At 40.4% G+C, this 18,003-nt stretch overlaps 1 protein-coding gene across 3 annotated transcripts in view; it reads right to left on the bottom strand.

The window, feature by feature from the left end:
* Positions 1–18,003, bottom strand: part of MGAT5B (alpha-1,6-mannosylglycoprotein 6-beta-N-acetylglucosaminyltransferase B) — an 83,967-nt gene that overhangs the window by 35,201 nt on the left and 30,763 nt on the right. For all 3 annotated transcript variants that reach the window (XM_075846311.1, XM_075846310.1, XM_075846312.1), the window contains exons 4-12: positions 16,079–16,226; positions 14,933–15,042; positions 13,187–13,260; positions 12,818–12,985; positions 11,788–11,952; positions 11,521–11,690; positions 11,141–11,272; positions 10,655–10,788; positions 8,610–8,740 (exon numbers count right to left, since the gene is read on the bottom strand). In XM_075846311.1, coding sequence (XP_075702426.1) covers positions 8,610–8,740; positions 10,655–10,788; positions 11,141–11,272; positions 11,521–11,690; positions 11,788–11,952; positions 12,818–12,985; positions 13,187–13,260; positions 14,933–15,042; positions 16,079–16,226 — 1,232 coding nt within the window. The remainder of the gene's footprint in view (positions 1–8,609; positions 8,741–10,654; positions 10,789–11,140; positions 11,273–11,520; positions 11,691–11,787; positions 11,953–12,817; positions 12,986–13,186; positions 13,261–14,932; positions 15,043–16,078; positions 16,227–18,003) is intronic.

The raw sequence follows: 18,003 nt of genomic DNA on the forward strand, positions 1-18,003 counted from the left end.
AACACCGCAGAAGAAATGCTAGCACAGGCTTCCAGTATCCGTAGTTTCAGTTGCTGCACATCTCGTATCTTCACAGCATAGACAATTGCCTTCAGATGACCCCAAAGATAAAAGTCTAAGGGGGTCAGATCGGGAGGCATTTCTTCTGCAGTGTTGCTATCAGTGTTGTGAAGAGTGGGAGAAGAGGGTTGCATTGACAATCCAACACAATGGGCAGCACTTTGAACACATTTTATAAGTGGTCAAACTTGTAAATAACTCATGAAAGAATAAAGTAACGTTACAACCAAGCACACCATTGTTTTTCTTGTGAAATTCTCGATAAGTTTGATGTGTCACATGACCCTCTTCCCATTGAAAAAACTAAAGTTGGATACAAAATGTCCGACTTCAAAATGGCCGCCATGGTCAACACCCAGCTTGAAAAGTTTCCCCCCTCCCATATACTAATGTGCCACAAACAGGAAGTTAATATCACCAACGATTCCCATTTTATTTAGGTGTATCCATATAAATGGCCCACCCTGTAGATCTACTGCAGTATGTTTTAACTCAGAACTTTTTCGTGTTCAAGGATGTATTCTATCTACAAAAACAAGGCACTGCCATGGGGGCGGCATACAGGCCATCGTATGCAAACCGGTTTCTCGGCAGGTTTTCCATAGCGATGGCGCCCACACCGGCGACCATGTGCAGTGCTGGTTGAGATATATTGATGACCTACTGATTATATGGCACGGTACGGAGGTTGCAGCAGCTCAACATCAATGATTTCATCATTAAACTGACTTATACCCTTGACACACAAAAGGTTGATTTCTTGGATATTTCCATTGTAGTAGATGAGGAGAGATGTTTACAAACTAATGTCTTTAGAAAAAAGACATCTGTGAACGCTCTCTTACATGCCACTTCGGCACATATGCCCTCAACAATCAAGGCTGTCCGAGTTGGTCAGTTCCTGAGGAAGAGGCGAATCTGCCCCTCTGAAACCTATTTTGAGGAACAATCAAGGGATTTGAAGGAGAAATTTCTAGAGAGAGGCTAAAGCCATAGATGTACGAAGCAGGGGTACAGAGGTGCTAAGACCACGGAACGCAAATCATTATTGCATTTCTTAGGAAATAAAAAAACAGGTGATAATACTATTCATTTTATCTCTACATTTAATAACCAGTGGCAATCCATGAGATCTATTCTGAATAGGCATTGGCCTACACTACAAACGGAAGCCACATTAATCACAACCCTCTCTCAAACACCTCTAGTGACAGCTAGAAGATGTAGAAATCTTAAAGATATGCTGGTGAAAAGCCACTATATTCCTAAACAACATAATTCCTTTTTCCACCAGAGGCCCAACTTGCGGCTGTTATCCATGCAGTGTCTGTGTGGCCTGTGCCAACATCACGCACACAAATGTCTTTGAATCAATGAGTGATGGGCGACAATTCAAAATTCAGCACTATATATCCTGTAGCACTACGTGTGTGATCTACTGTGCGGTCTGTGGCTGCTCTAAAGTATACGTAGGGTTAACTTCGAGACGATTGCGTATCAGAATTAGGGAACACGTACGGGATATTATAGCTGCCAAGGAAATTGATGATCTAATTTTACTCAAAACAAAGTTTTCAAATTGCACCATGTATGTGACCTGAAAACCTTTAGGGCATGGGGGATCGATAGGATACATTGTGGTGTCAGAGGTGGAGATTATCGTCTGATATTTCATGTTGTAAGGAGATTCCGGATTTTAAGCGGCATGATGACCAATGTTTTCTCTCCGCCACCCTGGAATGGAAAATAGGATGCTTGACCTATATAGCGATTCAACTGTATACTTTAGTAGCCATTTGACCATGAGATCTTCTGCAGTATTCCTCTTTTCTTCTCACTAGTTCTAATAATTTTTTCTTTGATCACTTTATATATATATATATATATACATATATAATAGATATTAATGATATGTGGAGATAGAATTGCGTTACTTGTAGTTGATATCTACTACATATTACTTTTGGGTTCAATTTTATGGCTGCCACTTCGAGTTTAGGCTGGCTACATATTATATGCACTACTTATATAGTAACTTCCTTCTTTTTCTTATATTCACTCTAAATTTAATATTATTGTTATTGATATATTAACACATATTACCTTTGTCTGAAATTATATTCTGATATTGATGATATTTTTCTTTATATTCACTGAGGAAAGACGCATGTTACAATTCCTCTTCCCTTCTTTCCTGATGGGAGGCATATATATATATATATATATATGCGCCGTTGACTGGGTTTTTATTGGTCCGTAAACTATTATCTGACATTGTTAGTCCGGTATTTAAACCTGATATGAACACTTCCTTAGTAACCCTTGAAAAAGCTATTCACGCGAAACGCGCATCGGGGAGCTTCTTAGGCACACCTTCACCACACCTATGGTTAAGGTACTTTCATTTAGTTGCCAACTTGGGGCTCATTCTCTTCAAGTTGGGGCTTTTGTTCCCTATGACCTATCATTGAATCTTTAGGATGAGGGTCTTCTCCCTTGTATTTAATATGAACAGGTGACTTCACCCAATACCGCCTTCCTCCTTGGAATATCTCCACCTCTTTTAATGCATTTATTATGTGCACAATCATGGTTGGTCGTTTAGTAGATATATTGTCCCCGTTATAATACTATAATACCCAGTGTACCTGTATCACACACACGTGATTGTAAACTTGTTTTGAGATCATGTGGTTTAACACTGTTTTTGTGTAGCCTTCATACAGTTAATCTTGTCTGGATCTTCAGTATATTTTATATTTCTTAGCTTTTTGCTATATAATAAAATGTTGTTGTTTTTAATAGTGTATGATAAATTACAATGTTATGTGTTATTTCATAGGAATATCATCAGACAGAAATGTATTCAGAGGCATTTCCTTGATACAACAGAAATACTTCAATTTCTGTGATATGATTCATTGGCGTTCTAGTATTTGCACAGTTCGACTCTTCATATTCTGCTACATCCATCTTTACCTTCATTAACTTGATACACTCAGGGTCATTACCAATGAAAATTAATAAAACATATCCATTATCAACTCAAGGTCTACCCTTCGTAAATGAGGTCTACAGAAGGGGCAAAACATAGTATTTAAGAAAAACATGAGGGGACGAAACATTCCTCCTGTATATTTGTACTAGACTGTACGTATTAAATGGAAATTTACGTTCCCGTTGGAATTCTTTACTGTAAAGTCCTTTAGACTTTCTAATGAATGTTGTTTTTCTGTAGACTATACTTTTTTAGAGAGGAGTTGATGGCCGCTGGATCCTAGGCTGGATTTCTTGATCAGTATTCATTAATTAATTTCTCTATGGCAGGCGTCACCGCAGCACTTAGGTGAAGCGTTGTCACTATGGACGAAGTGGAATTGTCACCATACAGTGGTGTGGTGTGAAATCGTTAAAGTGAATATATTCAAAGTTTATTATTTTAATATAGCTAAATTTTAGAACTTAAAAAACATATTTATTGTCAGCACAAAACAAAACATTCCACTGTAACTATATGACATATTAATGAGACAAATGGGTCCACAGTTAAAGGGCCCCAGCACATATTTTAATAGAGAGATGACCTAATGTGCACAGAGACTTCTTTGTATAATAATTAGGGTTTAAGGACCATTTGCACCGGACTCCTACACTTTTTTAATGAATATGTGGCCAAGCAAGCAAGTTTCTCTCATCAGTGGGGGGTTTTCGCATGTCTGACTGGCATGTCGTCAAAATATGTAATTAGAATCCCGCTATAAAGAAGCCCCTCTTTCCCTGGAACTTTCTGCTGTTCTCCATATTGCTACATACCTATTCATTACAGTTTTCACACACAGTTTATCAACCCGACGATGTTGACCAGTGATTTACAAACTGTTAGGCACCATGCACACGACCATAGTTTTCATCCATCCGCAAATACCGTCCGCAAACACGGATCTGTAGTCACCCGCAAGTCATCCGCATATATGGCACACGGTCCGCAAATAAGGTCTATAGTGCATCCGTAGTTCATCTGTATTTAAGGATCGGCAAAAAATAATGGAGAGTAATCTTGGGTAATCCCCCAGCGTCACATAGCAATGCTTCCGTAATTACGGAGGGCTACGGGTGCACACATCCGTAGCCGTCCGTAATTACGGAAGCGCTCATAGACTTCTATAGGGAGTCTGTGCTGTAATTACAGACAAGAATAGGACATGTTCAATATTTTAAGGATCATTTCTACGGAATGTACACCCGTTCGTAAATATACGAAAAGCCCACAGAAATGAATGGCTCCGCAATTTCATCCGTAATTACGGATCCGTAAATTACGGGATGAAAACGATGGTCTTGTGCATGGGGCCTTAGGCGTGAGGTGAGGCATAGCTGCACAGTCAATTCTTTGGCTGCACCAATCTTTGGTTTAACATTATTGACTCATTCTCCGTCTTATTATAATGTAACATTGGGTTAGACAAATAAAAGATAAATTAAGAAATATTTTTAATTTCCGCATGGCCTTTAACTAGTGGTGATGAGGCCCAGGCATTGCCATGTTCTGGCTGGTGGGGCGCGATTAGAAAACGTTTTAGAAGCCCTAGATATCAGTCAACATACAATTGTTCATACACTTAGGATAGCAGTTGGAGGTGCTCTCATTTTGCCGACAGCTATTACTACCGACTCCTCTATTATCATGCATGTTCGTCTGAGCTTGCATGTTTATTTCAACGGGGAGATGCGGTCTGCAAAATGATGAGGCATTTTGAAATCCAACATGCCCAATCCTTTTTTCATCCAAAATCAAGGGACCCCCAAACACGTTAGGTAGTCAGTCAAAACGGGTTAGACCGACATTTATCTAATGTGTGTGGCCACCTTACGATAGATCAATGACTATGATGGAGGCAGATAGGAATGTAGGTAAATTCATACCTGCAACTGCAACGTCAGGAGAGAATCCATAAGAGAAAGAGAAAGGGGTGTGAGTAACTCATGAAACAGGCAATTTTTGAAAAAAATTGGAGGAGGAATAAACTTGCGATGAGGCAGATGGAAAATGCTTATTGTGGACAACTGAATAGTTTTCTCAGACTTATAAAATGTTACATAGTTAGGCTGCGTTCACATCTGCGTCGGGACTCCGTTCATGGATTCTGTCGGACCTTTCCATCAGGGGAACCCATGAACGGAATCCAAACTGAATCAAACGGAAACCATAGGTTTCCGTTTTCATCACCATTGATTTCAATAGTGACGGATCTGGTGCAAATGGTTTCCATTTGTCACTGTTGTGTAAGGGTTCCGTTGTTTTGACGGACTCAATACCGTAGACAACTGCGCTATTGATTCCATCAAAACAACGGAACCCTTACACAACGGTGACAAACGGAAACCATTTGCACCGTATCCGCCACCATTGAAATCAATGGTGATGAAAACGGAAACCTATGGTTTCCGTTTGTTTCAGTTTGGATTCCATTCATGGGTTCCCCTGATGGAAAGGTCATACGAAACCCATGAACGGAGTCCCGACGCAGGCGTGAATGCAGCCTTACATAGTTAAATAGTTTATAATGTTGAAAAAAGACACAGGTCCATTAAGTCCAACCCATAATCCTACCGTGTTAATCCAGAGAAAGGCAAAACCCTGATGAGGTTAATGCCAATTGCCTCATTAGGGGAAAAATTCCTCCCCGACTCTAAATATAGCAATCAGAATAAATGCCTGGATCAACGTCCCATCTCCAGAATCTAGTACTCATAACCTGTAATATTATATTTGTCAAAAAAGGCCTCAAGGCCCTTCTTAAACTTGTTTAAACAGTCAACCATCACAACATCCTGTGGCAGAGAGTTCTATAGTCTCACTGGTCTCACAGTAAAGTATCCCCGTCTATGATGGTGCTGAAAACTTTTTTCCTCTAGATATATTTGTACATTGTAATTAGATCGCCCCTAATCCGTTGTTTTTGTAAACTGAATAGCCCCAAGTTTGATAACCTTTCTTGGTACTGTAATCCTCCCACTGCAAAGCGCAGGCACTGAAGACACAACATAGGGGTGTTTTGCAGAGCGCCCGCCATGTTCTCTGTCTTCAGTGCCGCCGTTCATTAGTGCAGCGTGGGCCGCATCATCTCATGCTGACCGCGCGCGCACACTTGTTGTCAGGACCAGGGCAATGGCTGTATTACACAGCCTCAGCCCCGCTCTACTGGCGGAGATAAGAGAAACCTCTGATCTCCCCCGCTATTCCCTTAAACACTGACCGTGGCATTCAAGGGGAATATGAGAAGAGGGATATCCCTTGGATTGTGTCACAGGTAATCCCTGTGATGCGATCGAGGGACATACCATATATGGGCAGACAGCCCAGGGTCCATTGAAGGACCCCAAGACTGTCTGACCATATTTCTTGTTGTTAGGGCATACTTAGTTAGTCTGAATTTTACCAAACATTAAATTAAAGGATACATGAAAACGTATTATGTTGTGGTCATGATTACCTAGGTGACCCACAACCTGTACTTTTGATATCCTGTCTGGCCTATTGGTTAAAAGTAGGTCGAGAAGTACCCCCGTCTTTTTGGGTACTGCACCAGTTGTGAAAGGAAATTTTCCTTAATTATTGTCAAAATCCTGTTTCCTTGGACCTGCAGATTTCTGCCTCCCAGTTCATATCGGGGTAGTTAAAGTCCCCCATTATAATTATTTCATTATTATTTTCTGCCTCATCTATTTGCTTTATTGGTTGATTTTCTGCTTCTTCCATTATACTTGGAGACTTATAACAAACTCCTATCATTACTTTATTATTCTTTCTCCCTCCCCTTATTTCCACCCATACGGACCCCACATGATAATTTCCCACATAGACATCATCACGCAGAATGGGTTTTAGGCAGGAATTTACATATATGCATACCCCTTCTCCTTTCTTATTAGTACGATTATTTCTTAACAGACTGTAACCCTGCAAATTAACAGCCCAGTCATAGCTATCATCTAGCCATGTCTCACTTATCCCCCCTATCTCACAATTATCTTCAAGCATTATTAGCTATAAATCCTTATTCTTGTTATTGCGGCTTCTGGCATAAGTATACATAAACTTTTTATGTTTATTTATATGACTTTTCTTCTTCCTATTAATTGTTCTAACTAATTTCTCTGTCCCACCCCATGTTCATTTCTCAGCCCCAGCTCACTCCCTTCTATACAGGAATTTTCCTCCATTCCCTAGTTTTAACACTCCTCCAACCCTCTAGCCATCTTTTCCCCCAACACAGCTGCACCCTTCCCATTTAGGTGCAGCCCATCCCTACCGTAGAGTCTGTAGCCAACAGAGAAGTTGGCCCAGTTCTCCAAAAATCCAAACTTCCCCTTCCTACACCAATTCTTTAGACATTTGTTCACCTCCCTAATCTCCCAATGTCTCTCTGGTGTGGCACGTGGTACGGGTAGGATTTCTGAAAATACTACATGGGAAGTCCTTGACTTGAGCTTGTTACCCATGTCGTGAAATCCTGTTTTAGGACCTTCCACCTCCCCCTAACTTTGTCATTTGTGCCAATTTGCACCATGACCGTTGGGTCTTCACTAGCCCCTCGCAATAATCTGTCAACTCGATCCGCAATATGCCGAACTCATATAGATTGCTGATAAAATGAGTAGAATGGAACCTACTGAAGGTACAGAACAGTTTTAATATTGACTTTTTGGTAGACCAAAACAAATTTTTCACCTGGCGTTCTCTTCACTATATACGGCATGACATACACTAGTAGGCAGTGGTATAACATAGACTTTACAGAGAATTCTACACAGAGCAAAGACATCACTGAAAATCTCAAAATATATGGTATCAAAAAGCAGCATGGATTGGGTGTCAAAGTATAAGAAATGGTAGAGCAGACCACATATATTGAGCAATAACAATGCACAACTGGTTCCATACAATAGCAGAAGACATATGATAAGAATGCATCACGAGATATGACCGGACATTAGATGTAGACCTATAAATGGGAAGCATAGAGGAGCCTATATCACTCCAAACTAAACAAAGTTCTAGCGTAGAACAAGGTTGGAAATTAGCTCTTACCATCAGCACATTTTTGGAGGTCCCACCAATCAGAAGTTCAATTTAGATTGGTGTCGTAGCATTTCCCAAGTTTGGACAAGAACTTTAAAGGGGTTGTATGAAATTAGATAAAACAGGGCTACGTTTTTCTAGAAACACCCCCACTCTTATCCACGGGTTGTGTCTAACATTGCACCTTAGCCCCATTCAAGTGAATGGGACATAGCTGCAATACCAGACCCAGCCCGTGGACAAGAATCACCCAATTTCTAGAAGAAACCAGCCATGTTTTTTCTAAATGACCCCCTTAGGGCAATGAAAATGGTGATTACAACCAGATAGAACGATTTATGATAATTACAAATAAGGCTTAGATTATGATATTTACATTTCACAAGTCAAATATAGAAATACAAGACAAGCAGATGAGGTAGGAACGACTTACATGTTAATGTGTAAGGAGACATTAATAGTTTACCTTCCACATGGCAGCTTCCTTTCCATATACAACAGCCATGTTTCTGACCTTGTTCTGAGTGACCTGTTGGCGCTCAGTTTCATTTAGTTCATCCGTTACAAACCCCATGAAGGAATTATCTGGAGTGTGAGCTGTAGAACAAGGACACAGAGCTGAAATAGCCTAGAAGTGGTATGTCTCTGTGCTGCAATAAGGAAACTGTGGAGGACAAAGTCAAGCACAGAGATGCAGAAACAATACTATCCAGTACAAGAAATCCAGCGGTGCAACAATGAAGGTGCAGGAAAGCAGCAAACATAGGGAAGAGCAGACTTAGCACAAGGGACGTGCAGTAACACAGGTGTGCAACGAATGGACAAACAAGGCCACTAGCTCCATGCAAGAGTGCTGGACTGAACCACTGAGTGAGCGAATTATTCCTCGATTGCACCATAATACTATTACTATCTATGTACCGCATCCTTACACTCTGTAGCCAAACTACTGCTACAGAGTGACTGCTACAGACTGGTAACTAAAATACCTGAAGCCCCTTTCACTGCTTCGGCGGTTTGAGCGTTTATACAAATTCCTACATGCTTTGCTATGTTCATGCATGGACCTCTAGAATGAGCAATGTTGATATAGCATTAACAGCATTCAGTTGGCCCTACATGGTGTTCTACATTGACTGCAATTCTACTATTGTGACTCTGCGGCTGCAGTGTGGCTTGACTGTTGATCTGGATTGTCTTGCCCTTTAAAACCACAAACACCTGGTGTAGGCCTATAGTTTAGTATTATGTTGCAGAAAGTTTGGCTGCAGACAGAGGTAATACAATACGTTTCCTATAGACTGAAGTGTAATGTCACATCCCCTATAACCATATTGTCCTAGCTTATTTAAGCACTCCCTGTAAAAAAAAAAAGGGCTGGTCCCAACTGGACATCCCCTCCCTATATAAACATACAGTATAAGACATATAGATGTCAAGGGCGTTGTTCCCGGCCCTATAAGTCAAAATGGAAAGTTGCTGCAAAGAGCAGCTCCCACTGTGGTGGACTTGGACTAGGTGCACCCATGTATAACATTTTCGTTCATTCATTTGAATAGTTGCCCTGCAATACTACATTTGCCCTGCAGCTTTTTTCCAAAGCCATCCTCCTTTTGAGAAGAGGTACAATACAACCTGCTACTGTACAACCCAGCAATATCTAGTTACGATTTGCTCACGTTGGTATAACTTGTTTAACTCATAACTTCAGGTGATAAGACTCTCTATTAGTCAAACTTAGAACTGCATTTTATTGTAAACTATCAACGCAACAAAATTTCCCAACAAATTTCATAAATCACACTTCTACCTTACACGTTACAGTATCCCTGTCCTCCAATTACACTAAATGAGCTTCACATTAAATGACTTTTACCACTAATATAGTGTAGTGCACTGGATATTGTAAATGCTAGTAAATAATTGTTGTCAAAGCGAATAATGAAAAACAACGCATTTGCCTAATAAAGAGAAGATAAATGAACTCCACGGGGCACAGATGAAGGTTTATTTACAGAAAAGAGCAGAATAAAGGGGATATTTCATTAAATAGTCATTTATACTTTTGTGAAACTGACCGCCTTTGATGTAAAATCCATTTACAATATTTATTGTGTTTTAGGAGGTTTAGTATTGACACCTTATAGTCTTTAGATCAGTATGCTATCCAATGCATTTGGGTGCTGTAGCCAAGGCATACGACTAATGCAGTCCGTTACTATTGCAATGGCTAAAAATAGAAAATAAGCAAACAATAGGGGCAACCAATATAAAGTGATACTTCCCCTTTATTTACTGAGAGATGACAGCACAAAAAAGATATATATATATATATATATATATATATATATATATATATACATATATATACATATATATATATATATATACACACTAACTTATCTTTTTTAGGCAGCACAAAAAAAGATACATATGAATGTCATGTAGCATGCAAGGCAAGATGTCAAATAACTTTAGTTTAACCCCCCAGAATTCTCTTCCCAAACTCACGGAACATTGTCATGAACTGTTTGGGGTGCAGGTTCCAGTATCCCCAGTTAGTGCGGTAGCCGTGGAGTGTGGCATACTCTTCATGGTTATACGCTGGCTCTGTCCCAAATGTGTCCACCACACGCAGACGGCACCTGCAGGAGGGGGGTGTTCATGGTGTGGACCCTCTGTAAGGGGCCAAATGTCGGTGTGGAGTGCAGGGATCTACTTATTTTATGGGGTGTCAGCATAAATCAAAGCACAATAGGAAACTATGGGGAGTAATAATTACAGTTTGGAGTATCGTAGCTGGTAGAATTTTGGGAAAAGTCAATAGTCACAGTAAGCATCAAGTAGCCAAATGATGCCACAGGAGGTCAGGTATCTGTTACACGTCAAAGTGTCAGTAAGAAGTCAAGGGTCAAAAAAGCCTGGAAGACCAAGATATATTTTCGGACTTAAATACAAATCTGGGTCTTTGGCCTCTACTTAAACTCATTCTCTTACCTGTACTTTCTGAAGGACAGTCCCATGTGCTGCTTCATCTGCTGCATGCCATGATAGTCTGTGTAGATGAGGTCAAACCCCAGAGGTTCTGTAAGTGGACAATTTCCTCTTCCAGGAGGGACACCTAAGTAACTAAGGAAGAACGTGTCAGAAGAGGGGACTGCCCTCAAGGAATAGCTGGTCTTATGCATATACTCGCCATATAAATATAAATCACATCTTTAATTTCCTACCATAAGCCATCTAGCCAATTGCAATATGGTCCAAAAAATGATTGCTATTATTTATTTCCAAACTATTATTATTCTATCAAGATAGTAACATGGGAGCTCAACTCATAACCGGACAAATTCATAACATGACATCATAGTTGTCCTCACCTTTGCAGTTCCTTCACAGACACTGTTATTTTTAGACTGTGGCCCAACACATACAAAGCTGCAAGGATATCTGCCCACTGCACCATCTCACCCAGGGGTCCACCCTTCAGCACCCTTGGACTGAAAACATCACCAGACTCTTCTGTCAGAAATCCAATATGGACTAGAATCTAAAAAGATATGGCAGAGAATGTGGTCAACTAGTAATACAAATAAGCAGACGTAAATTTAGATTCCCAGGGTAAATAGAATGAAAGGTTTTCATACCTGTTTCTGCTCATTTGGTGAATCTTGAATCTTGGCCTCTAACCTCCTAGCAGCCAAAAGCCACTGAGCCTCAAGTCTCCTCAACCTTTTCTTCATGAAGATGAGAGACTCCTTACCAGTACCCATTAGATCAAGAAGAGAGGAGACTGCTGTGCGGAAGGCCGCCTGGGCAGAAAAGAAACGGCACACAAGGATTCAGAGGTATTTTATATAAGCAAAATGTAGAAATCTGGCACAAAGAACAAACAAACAAAACATTTTTAGATGTGAAGGACTGTAGCTGCCTCGGGGCTAGAGCTGGTGTGAGCACCAGACAAACCTGTGCAGATGCTGGGGTCCACTGTGCTTGGGAGGCCCATGTCAACATGGGTAGATATTCTCTACACTTGTCAAACTGAGGGTGGGGATAGACAGAGGTCCATTAACTTTGTTGCCAAAGGGCCCACATGCAACCACAGGCTAGCAGCACAATGACCTAATTATGTTCTGTCTGTGAGAAATTTTGAAAAACTTTCTTTGGCGCTATGTCTTAGAATAGGAACTCATTATACTTTACAGTATCAGACTCACTCGAATATGCAAACTACCCCGACATCAGTTCAAAGTCAGCATCACAAACTTTCATGTTTAACTGATTTTCACAGAGAAACTACGTGTTCACACTCATATATTGGGCCACATTTTGAAGATTTAGAGGTACGTCAGTCTATCCTCAGGTTGTAAGTAGAAAAGAGTGGGCCCTAATAAAACTCAGAATGGGGCTCCTAGTTGCTGGTTCATGCACTCACATCTTATCCTGGAGATAGGAGAGCTCAGTGCTTGTTGCCTGCTAAATTCTGAAATGTGGATCAAAAAAATCAAATGAGGAGTCAGTGGCTGAATACAAAGTTCACTCTGAAGGGCTGCATAGAAAATTTACTATTCTTAATTTTCTGTAGCAGGTACAATTTTCAACACTATTTCATGAATACTCCACTTTACATTTTTGAGTGCACTGAAGACTTTTCATTATTCAATTTTCTATTCATACCTGCTTTTTGGGGTGGGGTTTGAAAAATGGACTGATGGATTGATTTCTCCAGGGCAGAACTGGACAGAACCATTCCACCTCACTAAGGTAGACCAGAAAGGAGCACTCTGTACCATCCACTCCATAGAAAGCATAACATGGATCTGAGGTCCATCGTGATCGCATCCACTGAAACGGTAAAGGGTTGTTAGAAGACAGATTAAGATGACTTGCTTATCGGTAACAATTTGTAATGAATAAACATATCATAAATATGCTGGCTCATTAAATAAAAGCAAATAATTTAAGACAAATCCTATATATATATATATATATATATATATATATATATATATATATATATATATATAATGGATGTATTACACTTACCTCCACTTTTGCAGAGCAGTCTGGAAATCGGGGGTCTCGTGGGATTTCACAAAGATCCCTTCGACCTTCAAGAACTGAAGTATACATTATTAACTCAACACATGCTGAAATGTACAACCTAGAGTAGTACAACAAAATGCTTGATTCTCTTAGAAATTATGAAATTAATGGCAGAAGCAATCACAATGACCCCTTACCAATTCATCAACAGACACGTATATCACTGACGCACAAGACATATTGCTGTAAAACAGGTGTGTCTAACCTTTGACTTTTCAGCTGTTGGAAAATGACAAATCCCAGTATGCCCTGATAGAAAGTGTCTGTCAGGGCAGGTTGGGAGATGTAGTATTGCAACAGCTGGAGAGTTAAAGGTTGGAGACCACTGCTGTAGAAGATACTTATAGCCTACACTCTCCTACTACACATATCACCTGGCTGCTCTCCTTTCATAAAACACAGGTAAAGGTGCGCTCACACATGTCGGAAAACTACAATGTATGCCCATGGGAAAAATATTCTGCAACTCAAATTTCTGAAGTTTTTGCGTTGGGTCCCACTACTAGGACCTGAACCTCTCTCTACAACGAAGGCTTCCTGAACCCCGTTCTAGCTTGCTCAGCTCCTGCTCCTTCCCAGGCCCCTTTCCAATGAGGTGGTCGGGAGTTACGGAAACTGCCGAGCTCACTGAGCTACCCTGTTTCCGTGAAGTGAATGGGAGTTACGGAAACAGCATAGCACGGCGAACTGCGCGGTTTCTAAAACTTGGAAGCTACAGAAAGAGCGTAGTTCGCTGTGCTATGCTGTTTCAATGACTCCCATTCAATTCTAAGGGAGTTACGGAAACAGCATAGCTCAGCGAGCTCGGACTTTTTAGTAGTTCCTGACCAGCTCATCAGGAAGTGGCCAAGCAGCAGCGGGAGCCAAGAAAGTTAGAACGTAGTTCATGGGGGGCCCGTTCTAGAGATAGGTGTGGGTCCCAGAGGTGGGACCTGCATGTATTAGACATTTATGCCATATCCTGCAAATATGTCATAAATGTCCAAGATGGGAAAACCCCTTTAACGTCAGCGAAGGAGGTTAATGTATAACTTCCTTGCTGTTTAGATAGGTTAAGGGTTAATCTTAATATCCCTGGTGGTCTAGGACAGTGTTGAGGTTAATGGTTGAATCCCTGGTGGTCTAAGGCAGTGGGGGGTTCATGGTTAAATTCCTCATTGTCTAGGTCCATAAAGCGGTTATTAGTACTCCCTTGAGGTCTTGGGGTTATATAGTTGCCGCCTTTTGTTGATCCCATTTTGCCATCTTTTCTTACTCTGCACTGAATATAGAGAGAAATGTAGTGCAAGAGACAAAGAGGACTGATGTTATAGCCACACAGTTCACTCTATAATTGCGCAGACTGCTGGAGATGACAGCAGAGCGGAATATTTTAACATTCAACTATTACATTCCACAATGAGGTTGCTGCTGGAGGCCCTTTCTTGGGGGTCCCCTGGAAAATTGTTGAACTGGGCATTTACCCAGTTTGCCACCACCTAACACCAAGCCTGCAATGTCTGTCGAGTGAGCCCTCTAACTTATAAAATCAGAATTAGAATTGATACACAAAAGTTATAAAACATTTTAAAAATTAAATTAAAAGCATGCACCCAAAGGGTCTGCAACTGCTTAAAAACCTTGGTATCCTGAAGACCGATACTGACTGGGGATGCGTATAACTTGTTATCCGGCACTTTTCCTCACCTTTTCCTCTGAGGAGACTGTTCCGCAAGATCTGATCAACTTTGACTGCAATGTCAGACACATTCTGAGCAATTGCCTGAATCTTCTCCATCAGACCCACTGAGTGCAAACTGCAAGACATATATACACATTGCCAGTGACAGGCAGTCACATGTTATTTTTTTTTATTATATGTCAGTTTCTCTCTTAAATATTTTGCTGGGATCTTGTCTTGTATCTTTATCCTAAATTCTTCTATATTTTGTCGTTTTAAAAGAATATTCAAAAAATTACATGGCCACTTTTTCTGCCTAGAATTTATAGTCAAGCCATAATCGGCTTATTCACTGCCAAATCCTTTTGCTGATGATAGAGCAACAGAAATGTAAGAAATTTAGATGTTGCATAGATGGCCTAACTAGACGAGACTTGACTATAGTTCAACATCAGGTGCCCATTTTAGACCCATTGGGGCCATACAAAGTATAAAAGCCCAATGTTGGTTGCAGAATTACATTATTTATGGACTATTTTTTATGCCATTGGAATATACCTTGTAAGTAAGCAATGTAGGACCTCAAATTGAACCACTGCCAATGTTTTGCAAACAATTCTGCCTATAAAAGATAAAAACTCAAACTTGAACAATTCTGGATTAAAAGGACGCTGCTGCACCAATTCTCACTGCATGAACTATTATTCTGCCCTATTATTGAGGACCAGGCGCTCCTTTCCAAGGGCCACCTATAGATACGGGCTTCTTGAGCCTTATGGAGAATTTGATCCTCTACTTGAAATTATAATTTTATGGTATTTCAATCATACGTTTTCCAAATAATACATCACACTGTTGTCTATTAGTAAGGCATACATGGGGTTCACATGAAACCATGTCCATACATCATTTCACCGAGAAGGCTTTGCTGCTATGCCATAACATTTTATATTCTGGAGGCCGGTACAGAACTGTCAGGAACACTGCAGAGACAATGCACACAAATCCTGACATGATGTGATATTTTGTTCTCAGACTTTTGTAGCGAACTGAGAATTTTCCTTCAAAATGATCATCCTTTTTCTTCCCTTCATAGACATAGTGTGATAAGTTATACTGAATGGGTTGGTAGAGTCTGCGCTTATTTAATCCAGTATGAAGTAGTTACATACTTGTCCAAAGTGAAGTGTCCCGCTTCCTCTGTCCTACGAGACTCGCTGACATTTTCCAGTCGGGCTAAGACGTCCATTCTCCTCACCAGGGTCTCAAGTATGTCATTCATTCTACGAAGGGCTCCTCGAGATTCTCCTAAACCCAATACTGAAAACAAACTGATGTATTTATTGACTTGTGATAAATGGTTTGTTACATTTTGATGTCCAAAGACACTAGGTCCAAGATACTCATGTCCAAAGATACTAACTACTGTACAACTAACTACAAGTCATGAGGATCAGGATCTGAAGCAGGTAATAAAGCAGAGACGGTGGTATGATAGTCAATATTCCTTGCACTACATATCAATAGACAGTGTCCTACAAGTTAAAGGAAACCATCCACCCTTACGTTTGTAATGTGATATATGATCACCGGGTTTGTTGTTCTATTGGGCTCAACAACCAGTTGGGCTCAAAAGGCAGTAGATACCTAGCTGTGCTCCTAGGTTTCAGTGGAGTGTCTACTTGTCACTGGATCCACTTCTCCTCCTACTCTTTAACTGTAGACCTCTCAGATATAGCACACACCATTAAACAGGTTATTTAGATGACCAACATACTTAACCTTATGTCATAGTTAGGCTGGGTTCACACACCCTATTTACGTTTTAACCTCGAATTACGTCCGAAAATACGGCTCCAATGCCTTTGAATGGGCTTTACGATGTTCTGTGCCGACGGTCATTTTATTTTACGTGCCGCTGTCAAAAGGCGGCACGTAAAAAAGACGCCCGCGTCAAAGAAGTGCCTGTCACTTCTTGAGACGTAATTGGAGCTGTTTTCCATTGACTCCATGGAAAAACGGCTCCAATTACGCCCGTAGTGGACGCAGCGAAAAACGCCTGCACATGCCATTACGTCTAAAATTCCGGAGCTGTTTTCTCCTGAAAACAGCTCCGTAATTTCAGCCGAATCGGACGCTGCCGTGTGAACATACCCTTAATTGGAACTACACAGACCATTTTTATGGGATTTTTAACAAATTCTGAGTTTTTGTCAATTATAACCTTTTCTTTGCGCAGTTGAGAACGTACGAAGAATAGACCTAAACATGACAGTACCGCAGTCTCTCTCTGTCAAGTTCTTTCAAGTGACATTATATGGAGAAGTAATAAAAATCATATTTTCTATGCTGTTTTCTTCTTCTAAAGCCTCAAGGGAGAATCAACTATGTGATGGCTTGTTTAGGCTACAGAAACTCATTAAACGGCTGCACAGCTACATATTTAATGACTGTGTACTGCCGGGTGTACTAATTATCACACCGAAAGAAGCAGTAGTCTACCCACAGTGTTTGTTCTAACTTGTAAAATCTATAGATATCTACGAAATTCTAAAATTCTAATACACAGGTGTCTAATACCAGGCACTGGGAACACTGGTAGTGTAAAGGTGTACATGCAGTAGTAAAGAATACAAATTACCTAAGGCTATTGTATAAGGGGCAATATAATTGGTATGAATTGATGAGCTTATACCTCGGCATCCTGTGTTCTAGAACATGCTTTAAGTACTAATGGGCAGTGTCCTCTTATTTTAGTCAAAAGGTGTTTTTTTTTTGTATTTTTTTTTTACTGTTCATTGCACTTGTAAAGTTTCAAGGGTTATACTAGTTCTCAGAAAAGGTGATCCTAAAATGTCACTCGCTGTGACATCATGGTGATGACATCCCTAGTCATTGGTAAGAGTTGAAACATCCTAAATATACTAAAGCACTAATTGCCAACCTTTTTACCATGGGGGAACTCCTTAAAATAATCCAGTCCTGGTGGAAATCCTACAACTGACCCAACTAAACTGTAAAAGCGACCATGGTTGCGGTCTTCTGTTTTGGAAACAGTGTTATCAAGATTGCGAGAAAACGCGCAATCCCTATGAGC

Source organism: Rhinoderma darwinii, chromosome 13 (genome assembly GCF_050947455.1).
Source record: "Rhinoderma darwinii isolate aRhiDar2 chromosome 13, aRhiDar2.hap1, whole genome shotgun sequence".
Classification (NCBI taxonomy): domain Eukaryota; kingdom Metazoa; phylum Chordata; class Amphibia; order Anura; family Rhinodermatidae; genus Rhinoderma; species Rhinoderma darwinii.